The sequence below is a fragment of the Anas acuta genome, chromosome 16 (assembly GCF_963932015.1).
Source record: "Anas acuta chromosome 16, bAnaAcu1.1, whole genome shotgun sequence".
NCBI lineage: Eukaryota > Metazoa > Chordata > Aves > Anseriformes > Anatidae > Anas > Anas acuta.
The window spans coordinates 8660555-8677371 of NC_088994.1; the positions used below are offsets into that span (position 1 = coordinate 8660555).

The window sequence follows — 16817 nt, forward strand, 5'->3', positions numbered from 1 at the left end:
ATAAATAACTGTAATAGTAGCATTCCCTCCTACTTCCAGGTCAATTCAGATCTCCTTTATTACTGACTCAAGTATCTAAAAAGGAAGACTTCTGGTGTCATTTCATTCACTGTGTAGAACTGCGTATGTCTAAACCAAACCTGTCAGATTATGAGAATCCTCAGATGTGGCAAACAGCTACAACAATAGTGGAGAGAGAGGCTGCTAGATAGGTTCATTTAAAGTTTTTCTGAAATGATGAAAACATATTTAAGAAAAGGTAACAAAATTAAACACAAAATACAAAATTGTTGATCTTCTGACTGGAAGGAAGGTGAATTTGTACTAAGCTTGAAAACAGATGGCCTATTAGCATGCAGTTGTCAAAGGATAAGATTTCTTCACCAATCCTTTCTTCAATATTCGGCTATCAATACGTACTAAAATAAAGACTGAGATCATTGCTTCTAAAAAAAAAAATGAAAAGAAAAAAAGGGGTTTTACTATCCGTTAAAGTGAAGGCAACTGAGCAATGGGTAAAACCGCAGGGAAAGCTCTTGGCATAATAGCAAAACACCCTTTAACCATCTTCAGAACTGGATTTGTCAAGATAAACCATTACCAACCTGATTTTTTGTAAGCGATGGGTCCCACAATCCTACATCTTCCCATGTAGTGTTTTTCAAATAAAAGTCATTAGGTTCAAACTGCTTAAAATCCTAGAGAAGGGAAAGATGGGAAGAGAGCACAGATAATCAAAACCCAAGACCAACTGCTCCCTTAAGCAACTCTTGCAAGCATCCATGCGATCCTCTCTCAAGTGCTGCTGGCAAATAGTAGAGAACATTAATTCAAGGAAATCTGTATATTAAAATGCATTATTTGGAGGTAAATAGCTGTAAATAGTCTCAATAATATAAAACACATGAACTTTTTTTTTCTTTACACATTCTCCTAATTAGCCCAAGGCTGTCATTACATACCCACCCTATTTTCAAAAGCAGTCACTGAGATAGTAATAGCTGGTTAATGCTATGCGTTTAAGATCTTATAGGTCCTGTAACACAAACTTTGTGATTGTTTTTGTTGGTTATGTTATTTAAATTTATTTTACACAGGAATTCAGATAAAAGTTTGACTACATGTATGATGTTTTAGTAGCCCAATTCCTGTTTGAAAAAAAAAATCTCCTTAAATATGTTTCATCTTTGGCATATAAATGTCAGCAGCACATAAGGATCTTAAAATATTATTTCCACTGAAATTAATGCTTAAAAGTAACATTATCCCAATTATCAATATTTGTCACAATTATACCCTTAAAAACCGTATTTGCTCCACCAGAATTTCCCGAAGAGGAAGGTCAGGTATTTCTTTCTCTTAAAGGATCTCACTTGAATACTCTTTAAAGAGATACTAACAGAAAAGACAAGCAAACAAGTCACAATTCCTTGGGTACTCTAAACAACTGTATGAATTGTCCATACTCTGAAGGTCATGCTCAGGAGAGAGCTGCCTTTTTGAAAGAACAGTTACAAAGTTTGTCCAGCAGAGTAGCACAAATACCTTTCCCTTCTAGAAACTAAGATGTACGTTAAGTGATTCTTTAAATTGATTACCTATGGTTCAGCACCAACAAGCATTCCATGAAAATCTCAGAACCATCTTCTGTCTAACAACATCATCCTCTACCACATCTAGTTCTTGCTTTATCCCTAAGTGTTCAGTTAGTAAATATTTTTAGGAATCCAAGGAAAACAAAGGACAACCTATCTACAGGATATACCAGGTCAATCATATATAGCCTGAATTGTATCTCGTCTCTGCTAAACTTTCTAAGTGTTTACAAGTACATTTTAGCTCAAGTTATTAATTAAATCCCATTTTGTACAGGTTTTAAAAAGGTAGTGCAGAGGTAGCAATGCCTGACCAACATGGCTCAAAAAGGAATCCTACAACCATTCTCAGAAGCTGATGAAAACACAGGACTAAGGTATGGGATTCTGATTCAGGGGATTCTAGGAACACCCTTCAAAATTTTACAGTAAAAAATTAGTATTTCATGAAACAGGCCCAAAACCAAAAAAGTCACACAAAGACCTCACAGTCCCACTGATGTTTGAGCATTCTAATGCTAAAGCACTTGGGAGGGAGGTATCATACTTACTTCTATATGTTCCTTACAGTATTCCAAACCAATGTCACTAAGTATTTTTTTCACAGTTTTCCGGGCCTTTCTTAAACTGCCAAGGTTGTTGACAGGAAGCTGGAACATAGTTTCTATTGAAAAAGAAAGTAAGAGAAAAGGTTTAAGTCAAATGCGTTTTGTTTGACGAAGAGTTGTACTTTTAATTATTTTCTCTCATTTTACCCATAATTCAGTATCAGAGCTGTACCATTAACTGAGGAAACTACCACAGTTTGTCTGGTTTGTTCTTAAATGAGGCTGGCCATAAAGCTAGATACTGACAAACTTAAAAAGCATGTGAAAAAAAAAAAAAAAAAGAAAACAGATGTAACAACTATTACAGGAGTAATCAACTGCATCTGGAAATAACTTTCTGTAAAGTGTTTGCGTTTAGATGAAATCTACCTCCTATGCTGAGGTACTTAAACCACAATTTATGTTTTAGGCATATATATTCTAACTGATTTGAAATCTGCTAAGTTGAGCTTTGTGTCAGTCTTGTAATGAATGTAGGAGTACCTCTTCAGTGAGCAAGATGCTTCTTGCATTCAACTGCAGTCACACATGAATTCTTAGTACTCTACATTGGCTTATGAAATAAGTCAGAGCTTTCCTAGCTTTTTATTTTAGGAACCCATGAATACCACAACAAAATATTCTGTGAGCAACCTTAGATGGGAAAACCTTTAGACTGCTAAAGCAGGACTGTTAGTTAAGAATGCCTTGAATTGAGGAAAACTGAGGTAGGCAAAAATGTAACAGTTTCCTCCATTTCCTGTATTTATAGCTTTAAATGTCTGAATGGCTGGTTGACAAGCTGCTCACTGTACACTGCTCTTAATAAACGGGACCTGAAAGCTTGGTTAGAGCCCTTCAGAGATAGAAGTCACTGGAAAAAAAAAAAAAAAAAAAAGAGATGGCTTAGCACCTTTCAGAACATAACCAGGTATTTTCAGCCTACGAGACAACCCTCCCTTTTAGTTCTCCTTATATAGATAGCTAATTCCAATTAAACTGCTGTTACTGTCTATTATTGCCTAAGGCTGTCCAACTAAAAGAAAGCCTAAATTTATAAGGTACGCAGACTCCCAGCTCCAACCATTAGCACTAAGATTTCTTCCCCGTGCTAACAACTAGCCCTATTTTGAACCTATGGGAGTTCTCAGTCTGCACGTTGCTACCCTTACAGTGGCACTGTATGCATACAGTTCTTCTGGAAGGTGGGTAGGGGGTGAGGTGTGGAGCCAGCAATAAAGAAGGAGGCAGGGCTTTCCTCAAAGAAAAAGGGAGGAAGCTTCTTAAACAGCAAGGAAGTGTCAGGGTTACCCCGTTCACTGGGCTTTAGTGCTCCAATGCCTGCTGCATAAAGAACGTCACCCCAGAGGACAAAGCTTCATTTTTATCATTAATATTTCTGTGAGACAGTTCAGTGTTGGTTGATGGAACAATAAATTGATTCTTATCAACTCCATAATCCACTATATGGGCCAAAGACTACCTACACGAACTAAAAATGAGCTTTTTGGATAGAAGCTTGAACGTTTTCTTCTTTTTTTTTTTTTTTTTTTTTTAAAACACTTTCAAGCAGAAACCTAGAATTCAGGATCAGTAGAAATTTATAACCATTAAACATTTTAGTTAGAAAAAAATCTCCCATTTTGTCATGAGGTGATAGGCAATCTCTAAGTTACAAGGAACTTCCAAAGAAATTTTCTCAGAGTACAATGGCTATGGGTTGTGACTACAATAACCAAGTGTCTGATCAGACAGAACTCTTCAACTTGCACTGTCACACAACGTCCTCCAAGTACGTAATTAAAAAAAAAAAAACAAAAACACCATGGGCCAGGAAACAAATATTTCGATGTTCTGTATTAACTTCCTCCAAGTGAGATTTGTTAAAGAATTCAGTACAACCACAGCTTGTTTTGTTGACCTCAGCAACTCTAAATGCAAGCACACTAATTTCTGTGATTGCAAAGGTGTTTCAGCTAGCACTCCTCTCTAGTCTCAATTAAAAAGACTAGAATTAGAAAAAAATAGATTCAAGTTCACATGAAAAGTAGCTGCTTTCTGTATGCTATCTGCCACCTTCCATTTGAGGGAAACTCAAACCACTTTACAAATATGAAGAATTATCATGTACGTGAAACACTTCATAGGCAGAGTCTGATAATCCATTTACCAACCCTAACCAAGCTACGGAGAGCACTACTACAGGTACCCCTGGCATCTCCAAAAAGTAAGGATTAAATGGGTCACGGCAGTAAACTACGCGCTGCTCCCAGCCCAGTTACTGCCTCTAAAGACACAGTATGGAAAATCATGAACTGGTGTTTTCTACGCTGTATCCATTCTCAACTGTACTCCTTTATAATCAAGTATCTCATATGCAATTATAAAAATATCGAGGCCTCAGACATTCTGCTACAAGGGTGAATAATGGGATCATTTAAATAATTAGACTGATTCCTGTCATCCTTTCAGAATGCTACTCACTCCTGGCTAGGGAGTTTTTCAGTCCTCACAAGGGACTAGGAAATGAGGTTTGAATCTGAGTTTCTAACTGCTTGTTATTTTGAAAGCTGACTCAGGCAAACCAGTTATTTTATCCAAATCTGCATTCAAGCTCATGGCTCTGTTACCAGATTTTCTGAGCAAATTCTGAATGTCTCTTTCTTCTTTGTTCTCTCTCATTAAGAGCCATTTTTACAGGCACAAACTGAAGCTTTTTTTTTTTTTTTTTTTTTTTTTTAAAGAAAATCGCTTAGCATACATAAAATTTTCTACCTCTGTACTGAGTATTAGGCTTTGACAAATAATTACAGAACTTGTAAAGTCCTGTTCTGCTTTTCTACCCATCCTTGCCCATGCTGTGGTATCAGTTTTACTGCGTAAGCACCTCTGGGCAGAGGCTCTATCCTCTTACTGGTACTACACTTAGCTTGCTTTTGGATGATGTAAAATGAAAATAATACCATTTATGACAAAGAATAAATGCATAAATGGCGAAAAAGCATTTGAGAATAGCAATGGATATTCACCTTGCAAACAGGAATTTGTAATACTTGCAACTCCAACCTGCAGTTTCTTTTCCTAGGCCAGTGACATTGTAAATACCTTCCAGTACTAAGCCCACTGTCACTTTTTTCATGTCTGAAGAGAAATCTGACTTGTGATGCCAGAGCTACATTAATAGCAAGCCAGGAATAACACTTATTAACAAGGTATGGCTAGGCATGCCATTATGACACTGCCATATCTGAAAGGACAGTGCACAGACTGGACGTATTGTCCTTAAACACAGATCCCTTCTTTGATGGAAAGAAAATGGTATTTAATACTCTATTCACTTTCCTCCCAAAACAGAATTGGGAAACATGGCTCTGAACATTAAATTACAAAGTTAGTACAGGTTCACTTCCAAAGCACAGCATAACCATTTATTATTTTTTAAACTCAGTAACATCCATTTATTAAAAGCTCTTCTTGCTGCAGTTCACAGAGCAAGAGTAGAAAACTATGAATGTAGCCAAGAAATTAATCACGGCTCCATTAATTTTTCTCTAAAGGCAACCCAATGTGCATTGCTCTGACTGTTCTGTTTCAGTATGCCTTCAGTAGCTTCTTTGTAAATACCCGAATGCTGAACTTTTTCGTCAAAAAATATAGGAAACAGCATAGTCAGGTACGTTCAGGACTTGAATGAACATTACCAAAAGAATATCAAATCCAAGGAAATAATGTCCTAGTAATTTTATTCCAGGATATCTCCAGTTCTTAATGCCTACTGTAGAAAGATTAATGCAAACATTAAGAAATCTGCTCATTTTGCTGATAGATTTTTTTTTTTAACTTGAGACAAAGCAAGAGTCAGTAGAGTTTGTCTTTAGGCAATAACTTTTAAATTTGAAAGTCAGCTACATTTCTCAAAATAATGTTTATTAAGCAGCAGCCTCTTATGTCAATAAAGAGTGCCACCAACAACTTTTCCCCAAAACAAACAACTGTTTTCTCTTAATGACTGTGCCCAATACACCTGCACATGTCAAACATACCATGATATATACAAACCCAGGTAATAAAGAAAGCAAATTATTTAGGACTGCCTAGAAACAATCTCGATTATATCTGCACTATCTTCTTGCCTCTGCCTTCCGCCTGCCTCACAGCCAAGTCTTAAAGACAAGAAATTATCAAAATCTTTCTATCACATTATACAGGATATAATTAGATCTTCCCATCTGAAAACTGAAGAACAACCTTACTTTGCAAATTCTGCCTGACATCTGAATACAGCTTACCTAATCTTAAAGAAGCAACCTCACCCTTAAGTTAATATAGTTCATTTATTTTAAGAAGTTTCTTGACCATTTACTCATAATTAATGGAGAGCCAGGTACAGCCTGATATCGTTATGGTTTGTGACTACAAAAAGAACTTTCAGCACCTCCATTCATTTCTTTTCAAACCAGTACCTCAAGCTGTAGCTGCAGTATACACAACATGCTACTGGCATATTCCTGAATGTAGACTTTAGAACAGTTGGGATTAAGTCTCCCAAATCACTGTTTAGGCACAAATGCTATTCTTGAAAAAAGGTATCTTTCACCTGACCAAAAGTTGATGTTTAAGACAGGACACTTGGAACACATCCGCTTCACTGTCAAGACTTCTTACTGCTCCAAAGCTCAGATCCAAAGAATTACTTAACCCCAAGCAGCAGTGGGTGCTTTAACTGGTACTTGAGCTATTGCACTGCATCCGTCACGCTCAACAGGGAAGGATGCCCATAATAACGATTCACAAGTCCTCACAACTGATCCTTCTGTAAAATGACTGACTTCAATGCTGTTTCTCTGTTTTTCTACTGGAATGCCAGAAGAGAACGGTCAGAGAGAACAGCAAAATATCATTACTAAATTAGAAACTGTACTTCAGCTTCCATTTCACAGTCATATTTTGGAGATGCAAAGGCAGAAAGTTTAGAACAACTTCATGCAGTGCTATCCGCTGCTCTGGATACCAGCCAATACTCAAAGCACGAACAAAAACTGAGACAAGTTTCCTAACTAGTGCATACATGTTGAGAAAGGTCTAAATGAAGTACTCTCAAATCTTCATCCAAAAATCTGAAGGGGTGGGAATCTGAGAAAAAAAACAAGGAATATTTGCAAGGTAAGCAGAGGAACAGCAGGTAAGTGACTTCACAGAACTTGAGAAGTGTACACGATATTGTGCTTTTAAGAACTGAAGCACTGTTTTACTTTTAATAGCCTCCAGAGCCCCAGGAAGGAAGAACTTAATCTCAAGTGCACTTCTGATATGTGCATCTTACAACCTCAAAATTAGGGCATAAAACAACTACAAAGACTTCTGAAGTTTGCGAAATCTATAGGAACCAGCAGGTCAGTCTACTCAGTCGAATCATATCCTGAAATGGGAAGGAGCCAAAACATAATACAGGCTGATGGATTTAAATAATAATCATAAGCACATTTTAGGAAGCAACCAGAACTGCAGGCCTGAAGAGGCAACAACATTTTACATTGTTCATTTAAAATCAAGTGCTTCAAAGAACACAGGTTCATAGCTATAAAAGAAAACGGACCTCACTTCTAAGTTAGCATTGCTTCAAGCAAAGGGATTTTTCTCTACTTGGTTTTCTAAGCTTGTTAGCCATAGGTGGTGAAAGAAAATAATACTAGGGGAAAAATTGCTTATCATCTTGAAATGCTCTCAGGAGCACCAGTGGAAGCTATTTTCAGGAAAAAACATAACTCAAGTGAACAAGAGGGACAGACCAATTACTAGAGAAAATTTCTGCTGAGCTTAGGAACTTACCATTGCAAATATTCAAGATACAGGAGAACAGGACTTGTTATGACATGACAGAAAAAGACAGAATGAAAACAAGGTCTAGCACAAATTAACTACAGCATAGTCACAGAAGTTTTAACCAATGCTAAACTCTTCAGTGTATCTCTTTTTTAACAGATTTTAGTATTTAGACAGACTCAAAGTATCTTTCAACTGCAAATTATGTCTTTACCACTTGTTACCCTTCCTAGCTCTTCAAATTCCAGATGGGAACAATTGTAGCCACTCTTCTACAAACATCCAGAATGTGAAGTCTGACACATCCTCCCCTTACAGTACTGAGTGACTTTTAAACTACCTATTGTTTAATAAACTATTCTCACTGCATCAGCTTCAAGCACTTCGAGTTAACATAGCGGTGCAGTTCAGCCCTTTAACACATCAGTTACCAAGGGACTGGAACTACCTGAAGACTAAGTCAAAAGAGGAGTTAAAAAAATAGAAAAAAAAATTGGATTACTGTGCCATTATGTGGAAAATTGATATAAAAAGCAATACTGCATGCCTGATTTAGAATTCTGTGCTTCGAGAACGAGTTCTTCCACCTGTCTTTGGACCCAAAAAGCTCTTTCTCTTTTGGTGCAACTAAAAGCTTAAGACTCCAGTGGGTCTTTTGCATTTTGGACCTCAACAGAAGGGCTACTCTGCATCCTACCACCTGTGATACTATCAGGTAACATAGTAAGACTGTTTCAGTTCTGCCAGCTTTATCTGGAACACTACCTAGGATCTTCTGGTATACAACTTCAGGAGAACCTCAAGGTGACACCGCCATTCTGATTCTGGAAAAAGTGCACTGGTTTCAGATCAAGACAGCCCTTTTCTCTGAACTACAATCTTCAACAAATAGTCCACATCAGCCTCTTTTTTCCCCCCTTCATTTTTAGACATTATTCAAAGTGCTTAATGTACTTGTTTGATAATTGAGGTTTGCTACAGATGTAACAAACAAGTATAAGTGACTGATGTCACAGTCCTATTAGTAAAATTGTGGTTTTCATACAGAAATAGGTTAAAAACCTCAAGAAGTAATCTGGAGGAAAATCTTATACTGTAGAGGAACCAAGACAGCATCAGTGGACTATTCTAGCATTTCTTCTTTTAATGCATCACTGCAAACACCATTTCTTTACCATGACCCTGTCTGGTTGTACCATCATGGAAACCCTTCCATGACCAGCAAGCACAGACTGTAGTTGACCCTAAACATTTAACTGAAAAAAGTATTTTCATTCAACAAGATTTGTAAAGAACATCACTGTGAAGTGGTGAGTAAAAAAAAAAACAAAAAAAAACAGTTATGGAATCTCTAAAGAGCTTAAACAAAAACTGATCTCTTTCATTTTATTCTAATTTAGGCATCTGTATGCTAGGTATCCTAATGCTCTTTGCAATGGCCACTGATTCTTCTGAAACAACTGTCCTCTGGGGGAACCAAGGCAGTGAAAGACATTTTTTAATACAAGTCAAGTACATGATGTCAACATTGCTAGTGATACTAGAAGAACTGGAAAGTTACTATCTGGCTGTTCTGTTGATTTCCTTTGGGAATTCTGGGAACATAGTTCTACGTTTATCTAAGCTCACAGACCTCAGAACAGTTAGAACAAGTAGTCAGTCAAGAAAAAGACTACAAAAATCAAAGCTTCTAGTGACTGTCGAGTGAAAATTAGAAACAAATAGAGAAAGAAGCTACAGAACAAAACAATACTACTTGAAGCAAGTTGTTTTTTCTTGACCTAGATTTATCAGTTTGTAACGATACTCAGTTTTTCCAGGCCTACAATGAAAAAAACCTGCAGGAACATAGGGGTAGAAAGCTGGTAACTCACTTTGCGAGCATTTTTCCTCACAATGAAGTTACTCATTGTAAGAGACATCTATCCCTTCCCCTTACAAAGGCTTATTTTGTGGCTTCAAAGGATCGGCACTGGAAAAGAACAAAACCCAAACTTATGCATATTCAGTATGTTGACCATTTTGGCTTTGTTGAATAATGAAATTAGAAGTACACAGTCATGGAGCAATTAGTAGTCTTACTAATGACACAACTGTTCACTTCATTATTGTGGCTTCCAGGTTGCTCATCAGATGTTAAATCCAGAAGATGCAGCCAACTGAATCAGTGCCTGATTTTCAGGTAGCTAAATCTTTACTACTGCTTACAAGAGGCACTATTGCACCAAAGACTGTGACAGCCCCAGTGTTTACTGTGAACAGCTGCAGGCAAAGACGTCTTCGAAGAAGGGCTGCAACATCTCCAGCTGTAAAATGGCAGCAAGCTACCATCATGTTTGCAGAGGTACCATATTTTTTACTCCAAGGGCTCTAATTTCTAAATTGGTTTTTTGCATTTCTAGCAGATGAGTCTGAGCACTCCAAAGAGCTAAATTACCATGCAGCATAAATGCATTGCCAGTTCATAAACCAAAAATAAATGTTCAGGGGCTACTACAAAAAACATTTTGTAACTCCAGATAAAAGTCTTACATAAAAATTAACACAGGTGCAATTTTTAAAAAAGGGACCTACCTACTGTAAACACCTACTGTTTGTCAGTTTTACATATTTGATGCCAAGGTCTTGATACAGGTACCTTAGAACTCATAACAGATCTTGAACTGACTGCTTCTTAAAAGTGAAATTTACACTTCCATACAACTTTTCTAATAATTTACCTCATTTGTCATTGTGCACCTTTTTTTTTTTTCCTATCTCTTGCACACATTATTAAAATAAATAAAACATCACATTATTAAAATAAATAAAACCTTCTCCTACGTGCACGTTTGGTTGACCCTTCCTTTCCTAACACTGTCACTTATTCCTATTATGAAGACTGAGAAAACCTGAACTTTTTGGTGATCTGAAACACAGTATTAACAACTGCATTGTTGAAGAATGTATTAGCTGTGAGCATGCACGCAAAACAGACATTTTCAAAAGCAATGCATAAAGTCTTTTCTATCCCACTAACTTTTGAATTTGCATACATCTATACTGATCAATTTGATAAAATAATTGGCTCTGTGAGAACTGTAATTCATTAAGGCAGATAAATTTGAAACCAAATGATACTAATAGTCTGTTATTTCTGCACATATAAAATGGAACTGTTCTTACTCTTTCCTCTTCCCTCTCCCCCTCATTATCCCTCTGCTGCTTCAAAAGGTCCATCCTTTCGTCGCTCTTTTCCCCTCTCCTCCTCCTTTTTTGGCTTGTTCTTGGCCTTCTTGGTCCTTACCTCGCTCATTTTCCCTCTTCTCATCTTCCCTGCGCCAATTCATAGCGTCCACATTCTTTCGTCGTTCTCTCTCATCCTGTCTCCACCGCTTCTTGATATCTTTGTCCTTAACTTGCTCATTTTCTCTCCGCTTCTCTTCATCCCTGTGCCATTTTATTGTTTCTGCATTTTTCTGCGGCTCCACGCTTCTTTTGAGATAGTCTTGTCGCCTCCTCCTCTTTTTTAACATATCTCTTTCCCTGGCACGAGCCTGCTTTTCTTTCTGGGAAAGAAAAGCTTTACGGGGCATCATGAGCTGCTGCTGTACCTGTAATAATATTGTATTCCATGGAATAACATACTATACATGCACTCAGTCAGGCACCAACAACTCTCATTTGGAGCTGAATACTTCAAATAATAAGCCAAGATTATTTACTGCTTCTTCTCCCTCCATCATAACCCTCTGCTAGCTCCATATTAGATAACGCCTGGCGGGTTGCTACATTCAGCTCCAGGCACAACACCTAACTGGCACCTTAGCAGTCGGCGCGCATCCAATATTGAAAAGTCAAACCCTTAAAATCCTGGGCCTAAGCGGGAGGATTTGTTTCCCCTCCCCCTTCCAACTCCTCCCACAGGTTTTAGCAGCCACTTGGGCATTGCAGCATCCAATTGAAAGAACAGGCCAACAGGAGAGAGTTGGGAAGGAAACACTAGTAAACGTTCAAAACTCAGTTTCTTCTCCTACTGGAGATCTACGTTTAACAAAGCTTAAAAGGTTCTCACTTATCTTTTCAGACCTCCACCTCTCTCAGATTTGTTTGGAAGTTCCCAACGTTATTCTTGGCTGAGAGGAATGACAGGCCAGTAGGAGACAAGCCACAATCTGAAAAATTATATAAGCTTTGTTTCCTCGGGAAACCTGGCCAAAACATTTAACTGCAGTTAATGAAGTAACTAATAGTGACTAGTAATGAGTCAGTAAATCCTGACTCATCTACTCAACCTTTCTCCAAGTATGCTATCTCTTGCTATTCACAAGAATAGAGGAAAAAAGAATTTAACTATGTAATTGCAGTTTCTGCCAAAAGCATGCCTGGTGAGTTTGTTTTGTTTTAAGAGGTGTCACTTAAGACTGCCTTTTAACTAATCGTTTTACTTTTGGTTGGTTCTCTTTAGTCATCCAACGCATTCACATCTTTAAATTTACTGATGTTAAGATCTGCAATTTTGATATCATAGAATACAAAACAGACCACAGAAAGAATTTATACTGGTACTAATATTCTTTAAAGACTCTTCCGTACACATTGAGCAACATTCAGAAGTATGCCGAACTGCAGTTGTGGCCCAGGTTTGTTTGGTTTGGTTTCTGAATTTGTTTAGAAGATAGTTTTGCAGAGGTATCTAATCACAATGAAAACTGCAGAAAGGACAAAGTTACTAGATTAGAATACTTAAGCAAAGCCTAAAACAAAATGAAACAAATGTACTTTTAAAATTTAGCTACCTTATGGAAAGCACTTGTTCCCAGCATGCAATACTCCATCTTTTTCCTACAGAAAAAGCAACGTTTCAAACCCTTATTCTAAAAACCTCCTCCTTTTCCCTGTATAATATATCCCCCCACCCCACTCTTCTAGTCTATTGACTACATTAGGTATGTAACGTGATCCCATGATTTTCATTCTAGTAATTCAAACCCCAATTTCTTATTATCTACAATACTAAAAGGGAAGGGCTGAAGCAGAGTGAAACACAGCATAATCAGAAAAATGCATGCAGTTTGGTAACAAGTTAGTGCATAAAATTCAGATTATGCTAAACATTACTTCATTAAAAACTACAGGATACCCCTCTACTAAACAGCCTTTTTAAATATTGAGTATTTCTCAATAACAGTTACCATTAAAACCAGAAAGCAATGAGAATCCAGGATCAACACCATCAGTACAACCCAGATACTGTCAATCTTTGAAATAGGTTTGTATTTCTGTCGGCTGTGTGCCAGTACCACATCACTGTTGTTTGCTATGGCAAGCTTTTTTTTTTTTTCCATGTTATCTTCACAATTTTATCAGTAACCTGATTTTGTTCCAATCATAATAACATCAGTAAATTTTAAATTAAGTCAGTTTCATGCAAATAATTTCCTCCCACCGTCCCCCAGACAAGTACTGACATTTAAAATCTGTCATTAAAAAAAAACCTTTTGGGACATCATTGTTGTATTTTCTCTCATTTGCTTTTTTTTTTAAAAAAATTTATTTATTCCACCCCCCACCCCCCCTTTTGGGCTTCATTTTTTCATTGTTGTTTTTAACTACAGCATTCCTCCCTCCCCTCCAGTTGGGCATATTCCAGCCCAGTTTGACAGACCAATTTATAGACAAATGATAGAAAATATATCAATAATAAAATATTTAAGGTTCTAAAATTTAACATTTAAATGGTGATTCAAATACGAAATGTCAGATTCCAATAAATAACTTAAAGGGACATCCAACTTAAATTATATTCTTGTCTTTTAACTTTTGTATCACAAAACAGTTTTTTCCACTCTTCTGGCAGTTCCCTTGTAGTCAAAATTAGCTTTTACTTTTGCCTCTGTTGGTCTTAATAAACCAAAAGAGGGAGAAACTTTTAAACCACAAACTAACTAGCAGTGTCCAGCAAAGCTGCCAGAATGGTTAAGCTCAAAGCCCTCCAAGCCCACAATTTTTCTAGAGTTCAAGTTGGTGTTCCTTTAAGTTCAAAACGTCCAGATGTCAGTAACAAACAGTCAGAACTATCCTTTCAACTATTTTTTGCACGTACTTCACCAAATCAAAATCTTAACTCCTCCCAATCTATTCAGTACATATTATGAGGCATTTACCTCCAAAATTATTGGTGCTTGGGCGTCTCAGATTCATTGGACAAGTTTCATGCAAAAGCCTCCAAAAATAATTCTCCTTGCAGAACGCCCACCTCAGCGATTATATTACACCTACTGTGTGAGGCCAAAGCCCGGACATAGAAGAAGCATCATATCCTGCTGTACAAAACAGAGCGTTAAAGACAAGAGATGAGAAACGTAGTAAGGGCAATCTCACATTTATAACATACATTTCATTGCGAAGGATTCTAAAACCACATACGCGGTACCGTTACCGACATGGAGCTACTGTGGGGTGCAATCCAGCAAGGTTAAGAATGCTGCAGGAAGTTTTAGCAGATCTGTGGCTTTAAACAAATTTCTCTAGGTGATGTTACCAGAAGGATATTCCGGTGCTAACAATTCAATTAAATTACCCAAGTCAGAAATCCAGCAGGATACCATGATGAATACTCCTATCACACTTCATGTAACCTTTTGACTTAAGTATCTGGGGCCTCCATTCATACTGCACGTGAGCTATTCGTACCAACAGCACAGCTGCACCCCGAAGACCAAGCACACTTAAAGAAGCACCAACACTCCCTCAATACTGGTAAAAAAAAAAAAAAAAAAAAAAAGTTTCCTATACAACTACAGTCCCACCTTAAATTACAAGACAGGGGGAGATCAAACAGGTGACATGGCTGCCAGCCACAACCCTAGGGAAACACACTCGTTTGGGAAGTATTCAGATTAAAGTTTCCAGTTCTATGGCTGTTAGTAGGAGGATGTGAAGTACACCGTTCCAGGTAATGGCATGTAAATGATTACATTGCTCTAGGAAGACTCGGTATCTCTTCAACACATCACCCATGGAGAGAAATTCAGTTTTGTAAATATTGGGAACACCAGACACAGCAATAGTACCATTAGAACTGCAACAAGCAAATGCAGTGTTTACAAAAGCAACATTTGTGGAGTCACTTAGTTTACCACAGCAGTTTTCATTGTTTAAAACAGTTATTTTTTCCTCTGTTGATCATTCAGACAGAACATCCACAGCTTAAACTAAAGATCATTTTTCTTCAGCTAGTATGGCTTCAACAGAAGATATTAAAATGTTTTCACAGAATTAAAAAAAGACAAAATTCTTAATATGTCACAGTGAGGCAGACCAGAATGCTGCATATGCTTTAACAAGACCACCAGCCATACCTTCAAATAGGTGAGAGTGGTGGGTTCTTTTCTTTCATACTGGATTACTTCCCAGCTAGAAAGGAGAATTTATGTCCCTGTATCTCTGTCAAGTCTGAATTACCTCTCTCCCACTGCATCCTCAGTGCAGAAAGAACACTTCTGGATGAGGACTGACCAGGACTGAGAGCAGATCGGTGTCAATGAGTGTGTCAGTCTGAAGATACAAGCACTGAGCACACAGAAGTACTCATCCCATACTGGGCCCAAAGACTCAATATCATTTCCCTGTGTTGTGTTGCTGACCAGAATCACCACGCTTCTGGCATTTTGTCTTTCTTTGTGTAATCCCAAATACTTTTATTTTAGCCCTTATTTTGATAGTATCTTAACTTGGAGAAGTTCTTAGTTTGCATGCTACAGGGCAACACAGTGGCCTGTATCAGAGCTGACAACAGCTGCGTGTTCCTGGGTGTAATGAAACAAGACTGTTAGTTTCTTGGTATTTTCTTTTTATCTCCCTAGAATCATAGAACCTATTCCAAATGCATTTACAATAAGGTTTTTAATGATTTGTCTGTTTAATTGCTGTTAGTAGCATGCCGTAAACAGCCAGCCATAAAACAGACTCACAAGGAAGGCTGTTAGTGCAACACTGGGCAAGATTTTGAAAAAATGCATGAAAAATATGCAAGGAAATTAACCTATGGTTCCTGCAGCAATGGAAATGCAGCCTCCACATGTATGAAGCTTCAATGATGCTATGCAGTAATGCGGTGCATAATGTTCTGTAGTCACATTAGGACAACGACAGCCTGTATCTTTGGCAAGAAGGCTGGGGCTCCAGAACCTGAAAGTCCCAGGACAGCTGAGCAAGGAGAAGTGATAGTCAGGAAGCAGAAAGGTATCACGGGTGAGAGTGAGCAAACCAAAAATACCAGGAGCAGAAACACCAAGGAAAAGAGAGAAGTTGGGAGAACTAAAAACTAACAAAAACTTCCATGAGAAGGTAAGAGTTACAGCTCAATACCTCTCCTCTGTGCACTGACTGCATAGAGTGTACTCCTGACACAGCTATCTCTGGCTTACAATAAGCATTTCCACTTTCCTCTAGTTGCACTCTTCTCCTTATTTAAGCATTTCTGGCCTAGTTTTCAGAGGAGCTGTTCACCAACATCTCCTGTGAAGGTAATGAGATTTACAGTTTAACAGCACATCTTAAATGCCAGACAACTAAGAGCTCATTTTTCAAGTCTGCTATAATCCCAGGACAGAGGCTGTTTTGTAACAGCACGCGCTCTACTCTTCTGGCAACATTTTAAACACAGAGCACCTCCACAGCATTATCAGCTCCACCATCTGCAACACCAGCTACTGCCCATGTAACAGGATGGCTGCCAGCTAACTTCTAACACCTCAACTCCAACTAGACAGTTGTGTGCGCAGTGCCATGTTAGACCCTTCAGCTAGCACAAGCCCCCAAGCCCTTT

General features: G+C 37.8%; 2 protein-coding genes across 13 annotated transcripts in view; one reads left to right on the forward strand and one right to left on the reverse strand.

Moving 5' to 3' along the window:
* The window catches only part of BCAS4 (breast carcinoma amplified sequence 4), a 67171-nt gene extending 56433 nt beyond the window's left edge, over positions 1–10738 (forward strand). For all 3 annotated transcript variants that reach the window (XM_068700931.1, XM_068700929.1, XM_068700930.1), the window contains one exon: positions 10127–10738. In XM_068700931.1, the coding sequence (XP_068557032.1) occupies positions 10127–10168 (42 nt within the window). In that variant the 3' untranslated portion in view covers positions 10169–10738. The remainder of the gene's footprint in view (positions 1–10126) is intronic.
* The window catches only part of ADNP (activity dependent neuroprotector homeobox), a 30323-nt gene that overhangs the window by 5513 nt on the left and 7993 nt on the right, over positions 1–16817 (reverse strand). For 6 of the 10 annotated variants that reach the window (XM_068700894.1, XM_068700897.1, XM_068700898.1 and 3 more), the window contains 5 exons: positions 14152–14310; positions 12784–12829; positions 11292–11598; positions 2147–2259; positions 606–698 (listed from right to left, as the gene is read on the reverse strand). In XM_068700894.1, coding sequence (XP_068556995.1) covers positions 606–698; positions 2147–2259; positions 11292–11598; positions 12784–12822 — 552 coding nt within the window. In that variant the 5' untranslated portion in view covers positions 12823–12829; positions 14152–14310. The remainder of the gene's footprint in view (positions 1–605; positions 699–2146; positions 2260–11291; positions 11599–12783; positions 12830–14151; positions 14311–16817) is intronic. The other 4 variants (XM_068700902.1, XM_068700903.1, XM_068700901.1 and 1 more) reach the window with 2 other exon arrangements.